The sequence below is a fragment of the Sinocyclocheilus rhinocerous genome, unplaced genomic scaffold (assembly GCF_001515625.1).
Source record: "Sinocyclocheilus rhinocerous isolate Xijiao unplaced genomic scaffold, SAMN03320098_v1.1 scaffold363, whole genome shotgun sequence".
NCBI classification, from domain to species: Eukaryota; Metazoa; Chordata; class Actinopteri; order Cypriniformes; family Cyprinidae; genus Sinocyclocheilus; species Sinocyclocheilus rhinocerous.
The window spans coordinates 30,799-54,242 of NW_015654498.1; the positions used below are offsets into that span (position 1 = coordinate 30,799).

A 23,444-nucleotide genomic window follows, 5' to 3' on the forward strand; every position below is an offset into this window, starting at 1 on the left:
AAGTGGATTATCCTTCACCTGAAATGTTTGTCTTTTCATCCTGAAATGCGAGGCAAATGTTGGATCACAATAATTAGGAACCACAGTTTCCACAAATCCCTTCACTGGATTGGGATGTTCTCTTTTATTCTGGAGGGTAAGGGCAGGCTCTGATGAAACCTTTTCTTCTTCAAAAAGAACACAAAGAATGGCCTTCTCAGCTGCCATAGTTGCAACTCTTGTGTCATCAGAACAGAGTGTTCAACACATCATAGTTTAAAAAACGTTTTGCACCGTTTTGTCGGGGCTGAACGCAGCCCTGTTATCACTCTAATATCGCACTCTTATCAGCCAATCAGATTCGAGGACCAGAAAGAACTGTTTTATATATATATATATATATATATATATATATTTATATAAACTTAACTGCTGAAATGTTTGCGGGGCAAATCTGAGGTCAGTCTGAGCGCTCATGACTCACAGTGCGTACAGCCCTACACCTGCAGGCGCCACAGACTCGGACGGTTGTCGTGGTAATAAACACCGTAAACAGCAAACGTTCGCGTGTCCGCACTTAATGCGCATATCCTATATGAAAAGCATTTTAGGGGGCCCTTGGCTTTTGGGGGCCCAAGGCGGTCGCCTACCTTTGCCTAATGGGTAAGTCCGCCCCTGATAATAGTATATCAGTGCTACTAAAATAACACTGGTGAAGCATCACGAGTCATTCAGCTCAGCTGCTGATCACAAGAATGAAGTTTCCATTTCACACTGAGTCCCTTGTTCTCATTATAAACTCATGAGATGCTGTGAGAACTCTGAGCGGTGTGTGAGTGTGTGTGTGAGAGAGTGTGTGTGAGAGTGTGTGCGAGTGCGTGTGTGTGTGTGTGAGAGAGAGTGTGTGTGAGTGTGTGTCTGTGTCTGTATGTGTGTGAGAGAGAGTGTGTGTGTGAGTGTGTGTGTGTGTGTGAGTGTGAGTGTGTGTGTGTGTGTGTGTGTGTGAGTGTGTGTGTGTGTGTGTGTGTGTGTGTGTGAGTGTGTGTGTGTGTGTGTGTGTGTGTGTGTGTGTGTGTGTGTGTGTGTGTGTCTCCTATCAGAGCACTTCAGAGCTCATTTCCCATCTGAAAGAGGCTGCAGGTCTGAGAGCCCATCATCACCACATCTATTATAGAGCTCGCCGCTCTTCATTCAGTCTGACAAAGACAGCATCACATTCAGTCAGACGGCTCATATTAAAGATCACAGGTCAGCGTGAGGATGTCAGGAGCCGCCGGAGCCGTATGATGAAGATCTTTAATGTGTCAGAACCGCAGATCACTCTGATTAAAGAGAGCATTTCACACAGAAATCACCATTTATTCACCCTCATGTGAGTCAAAACCTGTACGAGCGACTGACTTCTGGAAAAGAAGATATTTTGAAGAATGCTGGGAACAAAACTGGGATAAAAACCCCAGACATGAGGGGAATAAATGATTGCAGAATGATCATTTTTGTGTGAATTTAGACAAATAACATTTTATTTTTTATTTAAAATTTGAGCTCAAGAACCTGCTGGAACTGAAGCAAACACGCAAAAGAGCGTGTTTTTATACTGTAAGAAAATAAAATCAGAGAAGGTACTGCTAATTTTCTGCCAGGACATGATCTGTTTTTTATATTAACGTTTACGGACATTTACTTTAACTTTCCTAAAACAAAACGCAATGCTTCAAAATATGAGTAAAACACCTGTGAAAAATCAGAACGGAAAATTCCTTCATATTAACACAGTACACTGTGCTCTATTTTTACAGAGTTTTCTTTGGGCTCTGATTAGACAAAACTCTTTTTTTTTAGCAATCAGCAAATCAGACTCAAATCAGTTTTGTGAACAGCAGAAACATTATATTTTGGAATACAAATGGTCAAATCCAGTCTGGCTTTTCCGTTTTTTCCCCCATCAATTAACGTCTTCTGAAGCCAAAAACTGTGTGTTTGTGAGAAACAAGTCCATCATTAAGACCACAAGTAATCCACAGCACTCCAGTCCATCAGGTAACATCTGGAGAAGACAAAAGATGAAACTAATCCAGCATTAAGACGTTTTTAACTAAAATACATTGAGTCCATAATCCATAATAACTCTTCCTCCAGTGAAAAAGTGCATCTGCTGTTGTCTCTCACATCAAGATCCAGCCACATATGTGTTTAGAGCTGTTTAACTCTACAGGACACTAGTTGAGAAGTGGGTTAAAAACGGCAGCATGTTAGTAAGAGAACAGGAGGCGTTCTGAGCTGGACCGAGGGGAGCGACAGCCTTTATTCGCTCCCACACCACAGCAGGAGCGCGAGGAGGAAGGTTAGCAGACTGGAAAGAGTCCGAGAGGCTGAAATAATCAGGCCATGATGACAAATGAGACGAGGGATGCAGAGAGAGAGAGAGGAACACATAAAGAGGAAAACAGAGGGAGTACATCATTTCCTCAAAAAATTCACAGTGTCCCAGATAGAACGGAGCGATTGTCTGCAATCCATGAGTGACTCCTCAGAGTATTTCTCCTGAATGTCCCGCAGCACAACGCCTCACTGCTGGCCTTATTTCACAAGGTGCCTTCACAAGGAACGTCCCGAATGAACTTCACAAGTTTCCTGAGCTGAGCAGTTAAGGAAAGTTCCAGCAGAGCGGAGATGGGATCAAGTGTCTCCACATGAAGAGATCAAGGAGAAAACATGAGCTTGAACATGAACTCGAAGGGAAGACAAGGAAGGAGTCATTCACCCAAAAATGTAACGCAAAAGCAGATATTTTGAATATGTCCCACAGAAGGAAGATGACATGAAGGAGAGTAAATGATGAGAGAATGATCATTTTTGGGTGAACCGTCAGCTTTTACGGTGTTTTTACCATGCTTAAACGCTCACTACTGTCTCACTCTGTTACTTTAGCGTGTAGACAAACACATTTAGAGCAGAAATGATACCAGTTCAACAGATACAGCACATGATATGAGCCTCATGCTGCTGTTGAAGATCATCACTGAACATCTTCCATCTATAAGGAGAATAGAATTAATTCTCATTATTAATTGCTCAAATGTTGCTCCTTCAGAGCTCAGGAGACTTGAGTTCTCAGTTCTGTTTCATTGGAGTTTCAGTTTCATTTCAGATGTTTCACTAATATTTCCAGAGGAGAATTAAAGATGGATCAAATGCAGTTGTTGCTGAGGGAAGAAAGTTACTCATTAATTGCAATCCCATGTAGCCTACACATATTACAGTATTTGTTTGTCTTAATGAATGTGTATTTTATACATATTTATTTTGTTTAATCTTTTACTTTACATTTTTTATTCATTACTTATCACCTTATTTTAATACTATTTTTATTGTTATTTGCTATTGCTATACTGTATACTTCTATTTCTTTCTTTCATTACTTAAAATAAATATCAACTGAAATAAAATATGGAAAACTCATTTATTTTATTGCAGCTAGTTGCCAACATTTCTCATTTTCATTTAACTTGATGTACTAAAATAACTAAAACTAAAATAAAAAAAGAAACAAATCATATATAGACATTTTTAAAAAACTAATAAAAGTGACAAAAAGTCTCAGGTTACGTATGTAACCATGGTTCCCTGAGTAGGGAACGAGACACTGCTAGGGGTCGCTATGTGGAACGCCTCGTCGTGACCAGTGTCTGAAGCATACATTGAAAAAACACCAACAACACGTTGGCCGGCGACAGCCATGACGTCACTACCAGTGCGACTATTAGTATAAATAGGCGCCGGGAGAACACATCATCCACTTCTTCGTCTGAAGCTTGCGTCCGAAGCATGGCAAGAAACCTAGAGGACACAGTGTCTCGTTCCCTACTCAGGGAACCATGGTTACATACGTAACCTGAGACGTTCCCTTTCATGGGAACTTCGAACTGCGTCCTTTAGGGGTCGCTATGGGGAACGGTATACCCACGCCACCATGCTGAGGGGAGTGCATGCCAGAAACCATGGCGAGCACTAAGTACCAACTCTACCATATTGCTATGGGAGTCGCCCCTGGGACGTTAGGGCCATGATGACAAATGAGACGAGGGATGTAGAGAGAGAGAGAGGAACACATAAAGAGGAAAACAGAGGGAGTACATAATTTCCTCAAAAAATTCACAGTGTCCCAGATAGAACGGAGCGATTGTCTGCAATCCATGAGTGACTCCTCAGAGTATTTCTCCTGAATGTCCCGCAGCACAACGCCTCACTGCTGGCCTTATTTCACAAGGTGCCTTCACAAGGAACGTCCCGAATGAACTTCACAAGTTTCCTGAGCTGAGCAGTTAAGGAAAGTTCCAGCAGAGCGGAGATGGGATCAAGTGTCTCCACATGAAGAGATCAAGGAGAAAACATGAGCTTGAACATGAACTCGAAGGGAAGACAAGGAAGGAGTCATTCACCCAAAAATGTAACGCAAAAGCAGATATTTTGAATATGTCCCACAGAAGGAAGATGACATGAAGGAGAGTAAATGATGAGAGAATGATCATTTTTGGGTGAACCGTCAGCTTTTACGGTGTTTTTACCATGCTTAAACGCTCACTACTGTCTCACTCTGTTACTTTAGCGTGTAGACAAACACATTTAGAGCAGAAATGATACCAGTTCAACAGATACAGCACATGATATGAGCCTCATGCTGCTGTTGAAGATCATCACTGAACATCTTCCATCTATAAGGAGAATAGAATTAATTCTCATTATTAATTGCTCAAATGTTGCTCCTTCAGAGCTCAGGAGACTTGAGTTCTCAGTTCTGTTTCATTGGAGTTTCAGTTTCATTTCAGATGTTTCACTAATATTTCCAGAGGAGAATTAAAGATGGATCAAATGCAGTTGTTGCTGAGGGAAGAAAGTTACTCATTAATTGCAATCCCATGTAGCCTACACATATTACAGTATTTGTTTGTCTTAATGAATGTGTATTTTATACATATTTATTTTGTTTAATCTTTTACTTTACATTTTTTATTCATTACTTATCACCTTATTTTAATACTATTTTTATTGTTATTTGCTATTGCTATACTGTATACTTCTATTTCTTTCTTTCATTACTTAAAATAAATATCAACTGAAATAAAATATGGAAAACTCATTTATTTTATTGCAGCTAGTTGCCAACATTTCTCATTTTCATTTAACTTGATGTACTAAAATAACTAAAACTAAAATAAAAAAAGAAACAAATCATATATAGACATTTTAAAAAAACTAATAAAAGTGACAAAAAGTCTCAGGTTACGTATGTAACCATGGTTCCCTGAGTAGGGAACGAGACACTGCTAGGGGTCGCTATGTGGAACGCCTCGTCGTGACCAGTGTCTGAAGCATACATTGAAAAAACAAATTCCTAAAACTTTAACTCCATTTAAAATATTAATAATTAAAAATATATAAATATTTTGTATTTATTTTATTAAATATTTGATTAAATAAATATATAAATAAAATGTAAAACAATTGCTCATTTTATTTCATTTAGTAGCCAACACAACATTTTTCATTTTTATTTATGTATTAAAATATCTAAAACTGAAACAAACATTTATAAAAACTATGTAGACATTTTTAAACTAATAAAAGTAACAAAAACACAACAAAATTACTAAAACAATAAACTAAATTCAAAATATTAATGAAAAGAAAAAATATATAATAGTATCTTAATGACACAAAAATAACATTGGTAAACACAATCATTCCAATAAAGTAGTTTGAATAGAAATTGAAATTGCAGCTCAGATCATTTGAGGATTTGATGAGAGATGACTTGAGATCTGGTGTGTGATTCGTTATTCAGATGATTGTTAATGTGTTCACTGAGGTCTGACCTCCGTCGCTGTGATGGAGGTGTTCGGTGTGTTTTACAGACGGTGTGTGTGTGTTCATGTAACAGAGCCGTTCTCCTGCTGCTTCATGACTCAGAGCGGGTGAATGGATACAGTAATTACAGCTTTCTGCAGATGTGACATTTTAAAGGCTTAAAGAGACTCTGTGCTTCCTGTGAGGAGGAGGAAGCCCTCTTTATTTCCCAGCCTACAGCACAAGCTCCTCTGACTTACAGAGACTCTTCAAAGCTCAGTGTGTGTTCAGGAGAGACACTTGAAAGCTGCTTCTGAGAGAAAGAGAAAATCCTCTCTGCTTCAAAAAAATAATATATAAACACACTGTGTGTTGAGATGGATCTGTCAATGTCAAACTGTCCCTTCTCTACTTCACATACTTCAGTGTTCAACAAAGTGTTACTGTCCTTCAAGAACACCAAACCATCACACACACACACACACACACACACTCACGCACACACACACACACACACACACACGCGCACACACACACGCACACACATACTCACTCACACACACACTCGGCTATCTAAATGGGGACTCTCCATAGGCGTAATGGTTTTTATACTGTACAAACTGTATATTCTATTGCCCTACACCAACCCTACCCCTAAACCTACCCCTTACAGGAAACTTTCTGCATTTTTACAATTAAAAAAAAACAACTTTTACTTTATTTTTATACCAGTTTTACAAATGAGGACGTCCCCAAAGGCAGGTTTTTGGAGATTTTGTCAGGTTTAGCTCACTTTTGGGCACAAATTTCTCCCCAAAATATGGTTAAGTAGGTACACACACACTCTGACACACACACTCTCTCACACACACACACACAGACAGATAGTCCTGACGCTGGGCACTTCCAGGAAGCTACAGCAAATCTAGTTTGTGCTATAGAGGACACAACAAAATTCAATTTCTCAGAAGCATAACCACTTCTGTCAGAGAAACATTACTCAGATCACACTACGAACAGCAACCCCCCCGAGCGTCCATCACAGAATGAATCAGAGACTGTCCTCAAACAGAGAGGATGGAGGGAATCCAGGAAACGTCTTGTGTTTTGTGGAGACGTTGCATATCAGAGCGAACCACAGAGAAGAGACAACGCTAGCTCTACAGACACACAACCAGACTAACACGACTGACAGAAATCTCTCTCTCTCTCTCTCTGATCCCAGTGTGGTAAAGGCATGTGTGTTTTTTGTAATATCGAGGAATCAATAGATAAATCTTTTTAAGAAAGTTATTTCAGATCTTGGAGGATTGGATCAGGAATTTAGGAGAAGTGTTTACCACAGTCAATTTTATATTTGGTGCAAAGATGATGATTTCTTGGATGAACTTTACAGAAGGTGAAGCAAAGTGGTCGACAAGAAAAAGGAAAATAAAAGGTGAATGTTCAGCGGATCCTGAATTGACATTTAAAGCTCTAATAACTGCAAGAATTAGAGCAGAGTTTGCTTTTTACACAATGACAAATAATTTAATGGTTTTTGATGAAATTTGGGGTACTGGAAATATCTTGTCTGCAGTTGATGAAGAACATTTAATAATTCTTTTGTAAAGGTTTTTTTTTTAAGTTTGTTTTTGTTTGTTTATTCCGTAGTTTGAAGGAAGATGTGTAAATGTAGTTACATTTTAAAAAATTAGAATTGTTGTTTGTATTTTTATTTTTTCTCAGAAAAGTGCATTGTACATTTACCATATTCACACCCAATAAACATGTCCCAAAAAAAAAAAAGTATTAAAGGAGTGTAAAAATTCTAAAATTCTCTCTCGTTCTGTTGCTCTCTCTCTCTTATGGAAGCCCATTTTTCGCCTCTAAATTAAAAAAAAAAAAAAGCGAATTGCGACTTTTTATCTCAGTTCTGACTTTTATTGCAGTTGTGAGTTTGCATCTTGCAGCTCTGACTGTTTTTTCTCAGAACTGCATGATATAAACTTGCACTTGTGAAAAAAGAAGTCAGAATTGTGCGATATAGAGTCGCAACTGCATGTTATAGAGTCAGAATTGCGAGATATAAAGACTTTTTTCTCAGAATTGAGAGTTTATATCATGCAATCTGAGAAAAATGTCAGAATTGTGGATATAAAGTCCTTTTATTTCTCCTTTTTATTCTTTATTCAGCGATGGAGACAGACTTCCATATTCTGTGGTTGGCAGTGATTAGGAACAAGAAGCAGGCAGATGCTTGGCTTTGACAGCCTGCCGTCTGATTTCTCTCTCTGATGAAGTTTATTTCTCCGCACGCAGCTGTGGATCCAGACAGGTGGACTCCGATGTTTCCACACATATGGGCCGCTTGAGCACTAAACGACAGGTATTAGTTATAAACGCCGTGATGTTTTGTGCATATGCTGGCCTGATGAAGCGGCTCCATCACGAACAGAAAGAGAGAGCATAGTTTAACAGATGGAGACTGGAAGAGAGCTGTCATGCTGGAGCAGCGTGGGAGAGACAACGAGACGCATTGTGTGGAGCTGCACGCTCATTCTCCGTGTTTCTCGTTCTGCTCGCCTTTTGAAGACGGATGATCAGGAGCAATTCAGAGAGGTTTTTCTCCTGCAGGTGCATGCGGCTTTGATGTGAAATCAACGATTATCTAAAGCATTCTGATGCTCAGACGAACTGGACGCCCCTGAAATCAGTGTTGGGGGTAACGCATTACTTTTAAATTTACAAGAAAATATCGGAGTTACTTTTTCAAATAAGTAACGCCAGTTACTTTGTTTCCCATTTATTGACTGACAGCTCTGGTGTTGCCATGGTGACAGAAATCAGGAGTACAGAGGCGTTGTGTGCGCTGTGTGAACATGATGTTACTGTAGTTCTAGACTAAATGTGAATGTGCATTAATTCATCCCACTCACAAAAAACAGATTTAGTATTCATCAAAATGAATTAAAACAGTGAAATGCAAACTCAGAATATGATGCAAACCTGCAATAATTAAATATGTTAAATAACACAAATGTATCGAATCCCATTTTATTAACTAATGTCTTTGCTGCTGACCTTTGATGATCCAGTTCAACCATACTAATAAGCAAAAATGACTTTAGATAAACTAACAATTGTGCTTCATTGTTTTTTTTATTGCTGAAGAGTGTTTCTTCTCCTGCGTTCTACTGTACAGACGTGAATTTACTTTTGCTTCAGCCTGAGGTTTATTCATTACACTTTTAGGTGTGAAAGGGCTTTTATATTAGCTATAAACAGAACTTCTTATATTAAAAACAATCAAGCCCTGCTCATATTTAAAAAGTAACGCGAAAGTAACGCAAGAGTAACGTAACATTACTTTCCGTAAAAAAGTAACTAAGTAACGTAATTAGTTACTTTTTTATGGAGTAACGCAACATTGTAACGCATTACTTTTAAAAGTAACTTTCCCCAACACTGCCTGAAATCGTTATCAGAATGATTTTTTACTGAATTTACATTCATGCATTTGGCAGATGCTTTTATCCGAAGTGACTAACAACGAATTCAAAGTTTTTTATGCTTTATCAGTTCATGCATTGCCAATGCCACACTCTACTGTTTGAGTTACAGGAACTACAGTTACAGACAGAAACACCTGTGAATGTTTTTGCTGAGGTTAAAGCCTTAAAATAGAGTTAATAAATTAATAAATAAGGACAGAAACAAATAATGATGGATATTATTGAATGTACTGCAAATACAGTTAACAGACTTAATATTGCATTTTTGTCACACCATGGATATGGTTTATAAAATAAATAAGTAATAATAAAAATATAAATAGTTGGAGGCTATCCGAACTTTACGTTATTTGTGATGATTTTTAAGTACATTCATTTCAATATTTCTTAAGTTTAATCTTAAGAAAAAAGAAGAGAAAATTCTTCAGTAGTATTTGTTGAATACAAAATATATTTAACTTTTACCTTTTTCTTAAAGTTGAAAATAAGAAGACAATGTCTATCCATTTAGATAAAAACATAAACTAATAAAGTTAAGGTGATGCATATTGGTCAGTCATACATAAACAGTTTATCATCAACTATTTGCATCCATTTCATTTTAAGCGATTTGAATAAATGCATTTTGAAAATGATTATTTACAGTCGGCATAAATCCGTTACAATTATGAAGATTGTTAAATATTCACTATTAGCAATATTCAGTTAGTTAAAGCATATGAGATTGGAACAAATTGTATTTATTGATGATAAATATATAAACCTGGTTATTGTGTATTTAAAACACGTTCAGTTTTTTAGTACTATTACAGAAATCTGACCCGTTTCATTTATGAGAGACTGACAAATATGAATCGCATGAAGTTTGTTAAAACTGTGTAATCCAAATAAATGGACATTTTATATGCATTTCAGCTACATAAATCCTAAACTTTTTACAGTGTTTTTTTTTTTTTTCCCTGTAAACCATTTGCAGAGAATGCGTCAAATTTCAAATCAATATTTTACAAGCCGCTCTGTTATTGTAACAATCTATAACAACATATAAAAACACACCCCTAAATGAAACGCACACCAAACGAGTGCTTTTCTGATGTGTGAACATATAGACGGTTTGGTCGGAAACGGAGGTGACTGAGACGAGAGATCAAGTTTAATCGATAAAAATCAGATCATTCTCCACGTCTTCATATAACACTCAAAAATGAGGTCTGTACTACTGAGAACACACACGTTATCATAAAGCATTAACCTCACACACGCCACACGCCTGATCACATGTACAGGATGCACACGGGAAGGACAGGAAGTGATGAAGTGTTTATGGAAACAGCCTTAAAGATGACCTGACCATATAAAGAGGAACATTATTACTCATACAGGCTTTCTGTCCTTCGATTACACAAATCTCAGTTCCTGTGACGTCTGACAATATGTGAGATTACTGGAATGATCTCGTTTCAGGTCGAGCTGCCACATTAAAGCGATTAAGAGAGTTTAACAGTGTTTACAGGCGTCGTGTTGTGTGTTTTTCATTCATTTTTTCCCCTGAGGTCACTAATGCAAACAGAACAGATGTCAGTTTTCGGTGTTTCTCAGTAACTGCATTGATCCTACTTAAGGCAATAGTTCACCACACAATGAACGTGCTGAAAATGATGAGTTTGTTTCTTCGTCAGGTTTGTAGAAATGTAGCATTGCATCAGTGTCTCAGTGCTACATTTCTACAAACCTGATGCAGAAACAACCTCATCCTGATCTCAGATAAGCACATTTTCAGCATTTTTGGGTGAACTATTCCTTGAAGTTGCACATATGTAAAAATGAAGATAAAAGAAATAATGTAAAGAACTGCATGAAAAACAAAACCCATCATCATCATGCACATGCAGAAGACACGAGAGAATCGGAGGAAGCACAGGATAGTCACCAGAGGTTTACTAAAAACACATGTTCGATCTCCTGAAGGATCTCAAGCTCTCTAAAGACGTTCCGGACCTCGTCCCGCTCGATGCACTGCTGCTTGTTCATGTACTTCATGGCGTACATCTTCTCCGTGTCCCGCTTCTGCACGATGCACACCTGAAACACACACAGATGAACACGCTAACGAGAACATATGCATCATCACAGACCCACGTCCTATTAATAACATGCTCGCTTCGACCGGCACAAAATGTCACGGGTCAGAGGCGCTTCACGAGCACAGAATCTGCATTAAAAGCTCATTAAATGATAATCAAGAGTGTGTGTGATGTGAGACAGAGATAAAGGTCAAAACACAGTCAGGACTCGGGCAGCAGACGGGTCACATGGACTTGCTAATATCTTATACCACTGCAAATGCATATGTCAATATATAGTTATTTGATGCTCCAGCAAGAGCATCTAGAAAACGCTCTGATTCTGTCAGACGGCTGCTGTGAGAGTCCAGAGGCAACAATCAAGTCATTTAGCCGTCTAAATGAAACAAGCAAGCAAAATAATCTAGTTGAAATGGCCTTCTAAGCGTCCAGTATAAATGTTGTTTTCCTGATCTTTAGAAAAGCCTTTGAGCTCATAAGAGAACGGCAGCGTTTCACCCCACAGATCCAGACGGAAAACACTCTAAAACCTTCCCTAACTGCATCCGCTTTGATTCAGCAGACACCTCCAATACAAACCTGCCAGCGGGCAACGATAACTCAGACAAACAGCCCAAATATCACCCTCCCAGATGAGACTGATAGCAGCATCCCCGACTGAGATCTAATCATCCGTTCCACAAAAACATAAGCACATTAACCAGCAGAAACCAGAAAAACAAGACCTTATTTCTGTCTTTACAACATTCTGTGAAAATGTGCTCATCTTCAGGTCATCTGAGATTAGGGTGAGTTTGTTTCTTTATCAGGTTTGTAGAAATGTAGCACTGCATCAGTGTCTCAGCAATGGATGCTCTGCAGTGAATGGGTGCCGTCAGAATGAGAGTCCAAACAGCTGATAAAAACATCACAATAATCCACAAGTAATCCACAGCACTCCAGTCCATCAGTTAACATCTGGAGAAGACAAAAGCATTTACGTTTAGAGCGGTTTAAAAGCTGCTTGATCTGTGCAGATTTCTCTCCTGATTCACACCAGAACACTTTTTCACTGGAGGAAGCGTTATTATGGATTATAGACTCGTATTTTAGTTAAAAAGGTCTTAATGCTGGATTAGTTTCAGCTTTTGTCTTCTCCAGATGTTAACTGATGGACTGGAGTGCTGTGGATTATTGTGATGTTTTTATCAGCTGTTTGGACTCTCATTCTGACTGAGGATGAGGATATTATAATTTTTGGCTGAACTATTGCTTGAACTCTCATTGTAAATATATGAGATCTGGTCTCTTTGTCACAACACGGAGTTCTTTAAGAGACTCTAAGGACAATCTAATTAACTTCACATTTATCTCCTCCAAGCGAGAGCATTAAACTCCTGCAGTGGTTAAATATTCATAATGAACTCCTGTGATTGTGCTTGAACACACATTAGACGGTGTGGTAAAGGTCAGCCATGGGCTGTGCTGAAAGAGCGCTTCCAGCTGTTCTGAGCTGATATTTCAGTCACTGCTCTGGGAAACATCATAACAGTGCTGGCTGTCATCCCACCTGCTCACTTCGGTCAAAGGCTGTCGAGCGAGCGGATCGAGCCGTCGAGGCCTAACCGAGCTCTGACTGAGTCACGCTGAAGCTGTGAGATAAAGCGGCACGCCAGGGAAAGAGCCGTATAAACCCGGCCCACCGGAGAACATTTCCACTCCACAGATCATTTCACGCTTATCATCATCTGTTTACATGTTTAGAGAATCCCTGAGCAGATTCTTACGAGCGAGGAGCGTCCTGATGAGAAACAGCGTGTGAAATCCTGCTGACCAGAGGAGCGTTATTATCATCAACGAAAACTAAAACCATAAAAACACATTTGCATACTTAAAATGCATACTTAAAATATGCATCAACTGAAATAAGATGCAAAACTGAAAAAAGAATGACAACTATATAGACATTTAAAATAAAACTAAAATTAAAATAACAATTACAAAATTTTATTTAAAAAAATGTAAAAACACTTATTAAAATAAAACGTATTTTATTTCAGCTAGCTGTCTAGGCAACATTTCTCATTTTTATTTATGTTAACTTGATGTACTAACAAACTAAAATTTAGAAAAACTATATAAACATATTTTAAAAATAATAATAAAAATGACAAAAACACAACAAAATTACTAAAAGGTTAACTAAATTTAAAACCTTATTTTTTTTATTCAGAAACAAAATAAAAGGCAAAAAACCGTATTTTATTTCAGCTAGTTGAGGCAAAATTTCTCATTTTTATTTAGCTTAAGTTGAAGTACTAAAATAACTCAAATGAAATAAACTAAAATTAAAACTATAAAAGCATTTTAACTACTTGAAATGAACATCAACTGAAATAAAATAAATATAAAAAAATTAATTAATTTAATTTCAGCTAGTTGCCAAGGCAACAATTCAAATTTTCAATTAGTATAAGTACTTAAATAACTAAAAAAAAAAAAAAAAAAAACTTGATAAAAACTATAGACATTAAAAAATATAAAAATGACAAACAACAAAATTACTAAAACTAACTAAAATTAAAATGAAAAAAATCAACATTTTAACAAAAGCTATATTAAAACATTAACATAATTTGGAATTATTGTAATTAATATTACGCATTTTAGATTTTGAAAGTTATTATTGACATCACAAAATGAACAGCATTTGGACTCATGTACAAGTCCAGAGATAGAGCTGTTAAAGAGCTCGTGACATGGATTTATTATTATTTTAATATGTTCCTTGAATACATTCGCAAAACCTATTATTGTTAACCCTCATTCTGTCAGTAAATGTTCACAATTTCAACAAAATAATAGCATTTAATAAATGTTAAATAAAAGCTCGTTTTGTACTGAGGAGGTCGTTTTAAGATTCAAAACTTGAAGGATGTTTAAATGGTACAAAGGGCTCTTATATGCCAGACTTTAACAACTTTAAATTAGATTTTATGTCAAAAATTCAACATCTTAGTCATTATGTTGTTCAAGAAGCAATTATAAATTCACTTCCATTCAGCGAAATACCGAACTTCCTCCATTAAACGCTGTATTTGACTTTATTATGACAAATAAGATCAAATGTGATGCTTGCGAATGCATGAAGCACATGAAGCTGCTCTTCAGAGAAGAGTTGTGATGCTTTGTTATGAAATCTGCAGAGAAAGAGATGAGAAAAGACAGAAGCACAAAGCATCTTCTCTGTCTCTCTCTCACTTCAAGTCAGCGTTTATGGATTGAAAAGCTACGTTTCATAAGACGAGATGATATTCAGTCGGCACAAACGCTGAGCTGAAATGACACCTTATTAAACGAATCACCGCAGCCTCGGCCAAAATCATTCAATTAAATGTGATCTGCTTCCTTTCGTTTCGGATGACAGCAGTAAGTGCAGTTACTATGGTACTTTGGTGGAGACTATGGTTACCATGGTTACCATTTTTTGTCAGAATCCTAATGAGGAAAAGCGACTTCTCTTTCTCAGACGCCGGTGTCGGTCCTTATAAAGCAACATTTAATCAGCAGCTGAATATCTCCTCAGCACCGTTACTAGAACTGAAGCTGCAACATGTGCATGATGGCTGTGATTCAGGTACGACTTGAACCCGCAAGAGATACATGAAAATGTCTAAAATATGCATCATTTTTAGTAAGGGAATGAAACTTTGCAAATGCTTTGAGACCCTCAAAATACACATAATTTTTTCCCAAATTTTTCCCAATTATGTTTTAAGAGATTAAAGAGGTTTTGTGTTCGGGTCATTTTTGACCCGGATATGTATGGAGTCCAATAGGTGTCAAAAACGGTTTTGTAAAATTATCTATAAAGTCATAATAGTGTCAAAAAAAATTATAAAATATATTTAGCCTTTTCTCCTTATCTCACACACTGAATTTTGTTGATAAACAAATATGTACGTCTATTGACGAACCGTTGAAAGTGAGCTGAAAGTGGAAGTTCATGCAAGTAAAAATTTATTTTATCTGAAAACTTTTCAGAGTAATATTTGTGGTTTTTGTTAGACATAAAGATGTAGGTTTCATAAATTTGGACTGTTTTTGAGCAATCATGAGTTTAAAATTCAAAGGAATTTAATTAAATTCCATTCATTCCAATGGAGTAAACACTGATAATTCTCAGATTATATGATGTTATAAATTTTAGACAATGATTTATTAAAATCAAAATTCTCATCAATACTGAAGAAAATATATAGATATTTTGCATCATAGGTTTTTTTGTGTAGTTCATGTGTAATTTGAAATTTAAAAGAATTTCTCTTTTTTTAATAATAAAAAATGCAGTAATAAAATAAAAACAATCACATTCCCTCATTAATGAGAAGTTGCTGATCAGATACAATATGATTTTAGTTGAAAAGTATGAAGTTATGACTGTTTTATAAAATAACGATTCTTCGGAATGCATTATGATTGTTAACTGAGCGTCTCAGTTTGCCGTGAGGTCGCGTCGGCAGTAACGCAGCATTATGCGCTCATAAAGCGTGTCAGGTATGAGGCGCAGGGTTTTATGTAAGGTTACAGAATGCGTCGGTCGCGTTTTTAAAGCTTCTTCTATTCCCACGACTCTGATATATTTAGCTGCTCGATCCATTGTTGTCACCATGCACAAGTGTGTGCTGTTCAATCTACAGGAGACTCCAATCAAAAGCGTTTGCTTTCTGGGTCACAGAACTGCTGAGTGGAGCAAGACGGCTTCAAGCTGAAGAGAAACAGATCTGAGAGCAGAGAGCCGGTCCGTCTGGCCACTATTCCAGTCTCACGCTCTTAAAATAACGCAGCTTTACTGGCATCCGTGCTTCCAAGAGGAACCTTTACCATCCAGAAGCACTAAAGGTTCTTCAAATCCCAGAGAGGATTTTCTATTTCCTGAAAAAATGCTACTTAATTCTATTGCATCGGACTAAAACGTACTGACTTCGCTCACATAGGGTTAATTAAAAAAACACTCAAAAATGACCGGCCTACAAATGATTGTTTATAGATTTCTTGTTATGCAATATTATCACGAAAACTTGGCTTTAATCTTTCTGTCAGCTTGTTTTCTTTAAATCGGCACAGGTTTTGTGTTTCTTTTAGGAACTGATTGATCGTAGGCCCTCACTGATGTGAACATTGCCAAAATCGTGGAATCTAATCATAAAAATGGAATTTACTGTATAACATGGAATTTGAATTTTGGATGAATAAATCAAAAGTAGGGCTGAACACTTAAATTAGAAAAAAGTTTGGTTTAACTTGAAATTATGACAGAAATATATTACTGCTGTACAGTAGAATGTCTGTCTCAATGTAACAATAATAAAAAAAATTATAGAAACTTTATTTTTAATAATCATAAATTTTTTCTTTTTCATTTTAACAATAAGGTTTTGTGTTTCTTTTAGGAACTGATTGATCGTAGGCCTCACTGATGTGAACATTGCCAAAATCGTGGAATCTAATCATAAAAATGGAATTTACTGTATAACATGGAATTTGAATTTTGGATGAATAAATCAAAAGTAGGGCTGAACACTTAAATTAGAAAAAAGTTTGGTTTAACTTGAAATTATGACAGAAATATATTACTGCTGTACAGTAGAATGTCTGTCTCAATGTAACAATAATAAAAAAAATTATAGAAACTTTATTTTTAATAATCATAAATTTTTTCTTTTTCATTTTAACAATAAACCTCTGTTTTGCAGCACTTTGTTTGCCAAAAAAAATGAAAGGGTTTGATTAATTTTTATTTAATTAAAATGATAATTAAATTGTTGATGTTTTATGCCTTAATTTAATTACCAGAAACATTAAAATACACAGAATTTCTGAAAAACAAAATAATCATATTATTGTGAAAAAAAAAAAAGATAAATGAAGTGGTTTTATGGGTTAAATTTATTTGACATGCTTTTTGATTATTCAAATTTAATTAAACCATTAAATTGGAATCCATAAAAATTAAAACGAAACAAAACATATGTTTTGTTACACTTTTAATATACTGTTGTTAAACTGTATCCATTAAAACAGAGTCCAGAAAAATTTAACCGGAAAAAATCAAATTCTGAAAAATTCAAAAGTAAATAAAAAAATAAAATGCATTTCATAATGCTTTTTCACTCAAAAACTGAGGTGCATAAACTCAGGTCAATGAGGCCTGCAATCAATCAGCTCCAAAAAGAAACAAAACCTGTGCTGATTGAAAGAAAACAAGTTGATAAAAAGATTGAATTCAAGATTAGGTGATAATACAGCATATCGAGAGATTTATGAACAGGCCGGTCATTTTTGACTGGAAACACTGAATTAGGTGAAGGATTTTCAGCAACACAGGGGTTAAAATGTTCTTCACACTTAGAATTATTCTATGAGGAACCCAAATCGGCTCTTCTACGGCATCACAGTAGAAACCCCTTTATTTTTACGAGTGTATCTGAATCCAAGTGACGGCGTAAAATCATCGGTGAGATCGACTGCAGTGGATTCGATTCTATCAAAGCTGAACTAAACACATCTGACTGGAACAAGCAAAGTGATTTTTCTCTGAATGATCACACACACTCACTCACTCACTCACTCTCACTCTCACATGCACACACTCACAGGCACCTGCACGCACGCACACTCTCACACGCACTCTCACTCACACACATGCAGTCACACACACACACACACACACACACATTCACACTCTCACACTCTCACACACACACACACACTCTCTCTCACACACACATACTCTCACTCACACACACATACTCTCTCTCACACACACAGTGAGTCGCGGTGTTTCCAAACAGCCCTGATGAGTCTGTCAGTGACAAAGAGAAATCACTTCCTCTCGTGTAAATGTGTTTTCTCTTCAGTCTTCAGTGACGCAGCGCAGGAAATTAAAGCACACTTACAACCCCAATAACAAAACACATCATTCATCCAGCGTCTGAACATCTGAACATCTCATCCACACGCACACACAGAGACCTGGAACCGGCCGAAAATGTATAATTAAAGAGCTGGAAACAGACGAGCAGAGAGAGAGGAAGACCAAATGAGACATAGACTGAGAGAAGAACACCGAAGGCTTCATTTGCTCTAGAAACACAATCATCTGAGAGAGAGAGAAGCGCTACGGCCCACACACCACAACCAAACAATTACAGAAAAGCCTTGTGGGCTGAAGGATTCATTCAGACGAGCTCATGTGACCGAAGAACTCAATTAATCACTAATGGTTTCATAAACACAGAAGAACGAGCGAACGAACATGCTGTAACGCTGAACACAATTAATATGAGCTTCATTTATGATCACATACAGGCGTATCTAAAATGACAACACGTGAATGTAAATGAGGGCAATGCTTTCAAAACTCTGAGATGCGTGAAGCTTCAAAACATTTACGAATCTTTTGTTTCGAATCAGTGGTCCGAAGCTTGTTTCGTCAAACCTCGGTTTCAAAACATTTTAAAATTCAGAGTGTTGCTAAAATGTGTCGAATGGTTGAAATGATCTATGGTCAGTTTTATAATGTAGGCTAATATTGAATTCATTTAATGAATCTTAATAGTTATGCATGTATAATACAATATATTTAATTGCTTCTTGCAATTCGGCATATCAGAATGATTTCTGAAGATCATGTGACACTGAAGACTGGAGTAATGATGCTGAAAATACAGCTGCGCATCACAGAAATACATTACAGTTTAACAGATATTCACATAGAAAACAGCGGTTTTGAATTCTAATAATATTTCACATTTTTTACTGTATTTGTGATCAAATAAATGCAGCCCTGGTGAAGCAGAAAGTCTTACCAATCCCATATTTTTGAACTGTGTTATTTTTTCTTATTTGTCTACAATAGAAACAACAAAATATTACTTAAAAACATCAATTATATCTTAATAAATTGTGATGCTTCTAAAAAGGTTTGATTAGTGACCAGTTGTCTGATGACACGCAGAAAGTTTTGAAGGGCATTTTGGGCTGAAGTAAAGCTCATAATCAACATGCTTTCTAAACTTTTCGCCAGTTTTCATGCCTGCTTTTCCATTTCTATTAAAATCACATTCCGCTATACATGTCAGATGTGCAGTCGTACAGGGAATAACTGGTCAAATTAGGTCTTAAATGTAAGTTATTTAATATTTATTCAGCGATGTTTCGTTTAACTGTAAAACTGCGGTCTTTTCTGCACTTTTTCCTCACTCATATACATATGTACACGTTATTTTTTATCCATCTCTGGGTGTTCTTATCAATAAATTAATTTCACCTTTTGAATATTACTGTTGCTCGTGTTGTTACTGTAATTATTCTGCATGCATTAAAGCAATTTTAATTTCCAACCCATTTTGGGTTCATTGTAATCCAGCATTAAAGTAATTTATAAAATATAGTCGAGTTAAAAAAAAGGCCAGGATGTTGCATCAAACATTTCACCCAAAAACGTATCATTAAAGCATATTTTAATTTCTAATTCATATTTCTGTTTTAACATTTTTTTTTGTTTTATTTTTGCATTGACATGTAAAAAAACAATGTGAAATTGATTAAAAAATTATTGAAATATTTTTTTTAAAACTACTAAAAATGAGAGAAGACAACAAAATTACAACTAAAATTAAAATGAAAACGGAATATATTTAAAAAAAAAAGTATAACATGTAACAAAATAACTAAAACTTGAACTAAAATTAAATTGAAAACAGAAAATATAAAAATAAAAAATATTAACTAAAAACTATAATAGTATCTCAATGACACTAAAATAACAGTCTAGAGCCAAAACATTTTAATATGAAGGGCCACAAATCAAACTTGTTGAAATTGAGGGTCGTGGGCCAAAAGTAATGATGCATTATATCCAACTATATTATATAAAAATTTATGACACAAAAATAATCAAAATAATTAATTATTTTTATTTAACATTTGATTAAAAAACAATTCTTTTTTTATTTTATTTTTTTAATGTTTTAATATAATACAGTTGGATATAATGCAACATTTAGTTTTGGTCCACGGTCCTCAATCAAGTTTGGTTTTCGGCCCTTCATATTAAAAACTTTGGGCACCTCTGGTCTAGCTCAAATTTAACTGCTAGTTACTAAGCAACCAAGCGTCCCATTAATCCTCAAATAGCACAAAATGCAATTAGCCACATACCCTTCATGCATATAAAGTTTGCTGGGAATATAAAGTTCTAGCTGTTCAAACAGGCATTAATAATGACAGAAGCAATGGGAAGTTAATCGGATAAAAACGCTCTTGAATTCAATGCACAACATATTACGTGTCACGCTCTGACATAGAACGTATCTGGAAAACTACAGTTTTAAAGCACATGCGAGCGATCCTGCCGCCTCTCACAGATTAATGATGTTTCGAGGCTTTTCCCGGCGTCGCTACAAGCGTGTAATATAATATATTCAGTCCTGCTGCACAAATACTGACAGCTAAACTGCACAGAGGTAAACTAAAGCAGGTGCTCGTCCTCGCTTCTGCTCTGCTGAAGTGTGTAAAGCGTCTGCCAAACCCAGCCATTTCTCATATTGTTATGTGTACTGCTAACCTAACCTCTTCATCACCATCAGTCCCGTCTGACCACATATGAGCATGCCTGATGTTACTGAAAACACTCTGATATGCACACTTCAGGTGCTAACATCTGTGAAAAAACACTCATTCAGGGGTAAATAAGACTGACCTCCTCAGTTACTGCTTTTGTACTTTTTCCTGAGTGTATAATATCTTCCATTAATAACATTATTTCATTATGCTAAACTAGTGTTGCTCTAGTTTCTCAATTAACTAACCCAGCTGTACATCCCTCATCAGATTCATCAGGCCAGGGTTTTCATAATTAACTAAAACATTAAAGAAAACCATTTTCGTTACTTGAAATAAAAAAAAATAAAATAAAAAAATATTTAAAAAAAAATATATATATATATATATATATAAAAAAAATCAAACAAAACATAATAAAAATGACAAAAACACAACAAAATGACTAAAACTAAGTACATTTTTTAAAAATTTTAAATGATTCAAAATATTAATAAAACTATAATAGTATAACTATTATAGTCTCTCAGTGAGATTTTTTTATATTATTATGTTTTACATTTCACTTCACTTCAAAAATAAAAATGATTTAAATAAACAAAATCTTAAAGATTTTTTTTAATAAATAAAATTCACTTATATTGTTTTTTACATTTCACTGCAAAAAAATACAAATTTAAATTAAAAAAAATGTTTAAATAAGTTTTTTTTTTAAATAAATAAAATTCACTTATATTGTTTTTTACATTTCACTGCAAAAAAATACAAATTTAAATTAAAAAAAATGTTTAAATAAGTTTTTTTTTTAAATAAATAAAATTCACTTATATTGTTTTTTACATTTCACTGCAAAAAAATACAAATTTAAATTAAAAAAAATGTTTAAATAAGTTTTTTTTTTAAATAAATAAAATTCACTTATATTGTTTTTTACATTTCACTGCAAAAAAATACAAATAATTTAAATTATTAATTTTTAAAAAAAAAAATTTTTTTTTAATAAATACAATTCACTTATATTGTTTTTTACATTTCACTGCAAAAAAATACAAATTTAAATTAAAAAAAATGTTTAAATAAGTTTTTTTTTTAAATAAATAAAATTCACTTATATTGTTTTTTACATTTCACTGCAAAAAAATACAAATTTAAATTAAAAAAAATGTTTAAATAAGTTTTTTTTTTAAATAAATAAAATTCACTTATATTGTTTTTTTACATTTCACTGCAAAAAATACAAATAATTTAAATTAAACAATTTTTTTTTTTTACTAAATCAAATTCACTTACTGTTTTTTAAATTAAAATGCAAAAATAAAACAAAAACAAAAAAAAACATTGAAACAAAAATATAAATTAGATGATATTTCCTATTTTTCCCCTACTAAGCTCATCACAAGCCAGCTTTTGTTGTGTCTCTGCACTATAGAATTAACCAAGATTGTTTCTTTTGACTGTACATTTTAAGCAAAGCCACAGATTATTTCAGAAACATTTGTAAAGATGTTTAAAGAGCCCACACAGTTCCTCCACAGAGCTCCAGGAGTCACAGACCGAGTGATTATTAAAGCTTATTCTGCTTCACACTGGACATCACATACTGATCCAACAGCTCCAACATGCTTTATGGTCAATAAAAAGCTCCTTAAAATCATGTAATGAAACGTGTTCATATTCGCAGCAGAAGTCTCTGTTTGCTCTCCTTGAATCTCCTCGCTGTCGGAGAGATTCTGTCTTTCTCGTGTCACGAGCAGGATGAGTCGTAAATTAATTAACTGCTATGGTCCAGATTAATGGAGAAATTAAATTGTAATTACTTAAGGCCTACTTAAGCGGTAAATCTCAGTTTCAGATAACGGGAGCGCAGGGTAATTAGAGTCTCTCTCTGTACTCTTACTGTACTTACATGTGACACCGCAATCTTTCATCATACGTTTATTCATTTATTTGTACAAGCTCCACTCGTTCTGGAGGAACTCTTCTTTTACAGTAAGTACAGTAAGTACAGAACTGGTCGCCTTACCTTCCCGAAGCTCCCTTTCCCGATGGCCCGCAGAATCTGGAAGTGATCGAAGTTCACTACAAAAGAGAATAAGAGAAAGAGTAGATTAATAAAAGGAAATGCAAGAAGATTGAAATGTTACTTCACTAAAAAAGTGAATTCTGTCATCATTTACCCGCCATCATGTGAATATAAACCCGAATAACTATCATATTCCACAAAGGAATCATACGCAGTCATATGACAACAATGCAGAAATATATATATACAGTGTTGCGTTACTCCATAAAAAAGTAACTAATTACGTTACTTAGTTACTTTTTATGGAAAGTAATGCATTACGTTACTTTTGCGTTACTTTTTAAATCTGGACAGGGCTTGCTTGTTTGTTTTTAAAATAAAAAAGTATTTTTGGCAAATATAAAAGCCTTT

General features: G+C 35.2%; 1 protein-coding gene across 1 annotated transcript in view; it reads right to left on the minus strand.

Moving 5' to 3' along the window:
• The window catches only part of LOC107717191 (serine/threonine-protein kinase 32C-like), a 44,846-nt gene extending 21,762 nt beyond the window's left edge, over window positions 1-23,084 (minus strand). Inside the window, exons 1-2 of the mRNA XM_016523873.1 lie at window positions 23,034-23,084; window positions 11,251-11,402 (exon numbers count right to left, since the gene is read on the minus strand). Coding sequence (XP_016379359.1) covers window positions 11,251-11,369 — 119 coding nt within the window. The 5' untranslated portion in view covers window positions 11,370-11,402; window positions 23,034-23,084. The remainder of the gene's footprint in view (window positions 1-11,250; window positions 11,403-23,033) is intronic.
• Between the last annotated feature and the right edge of the window lie 360 nt (window positions 23,085-23,444).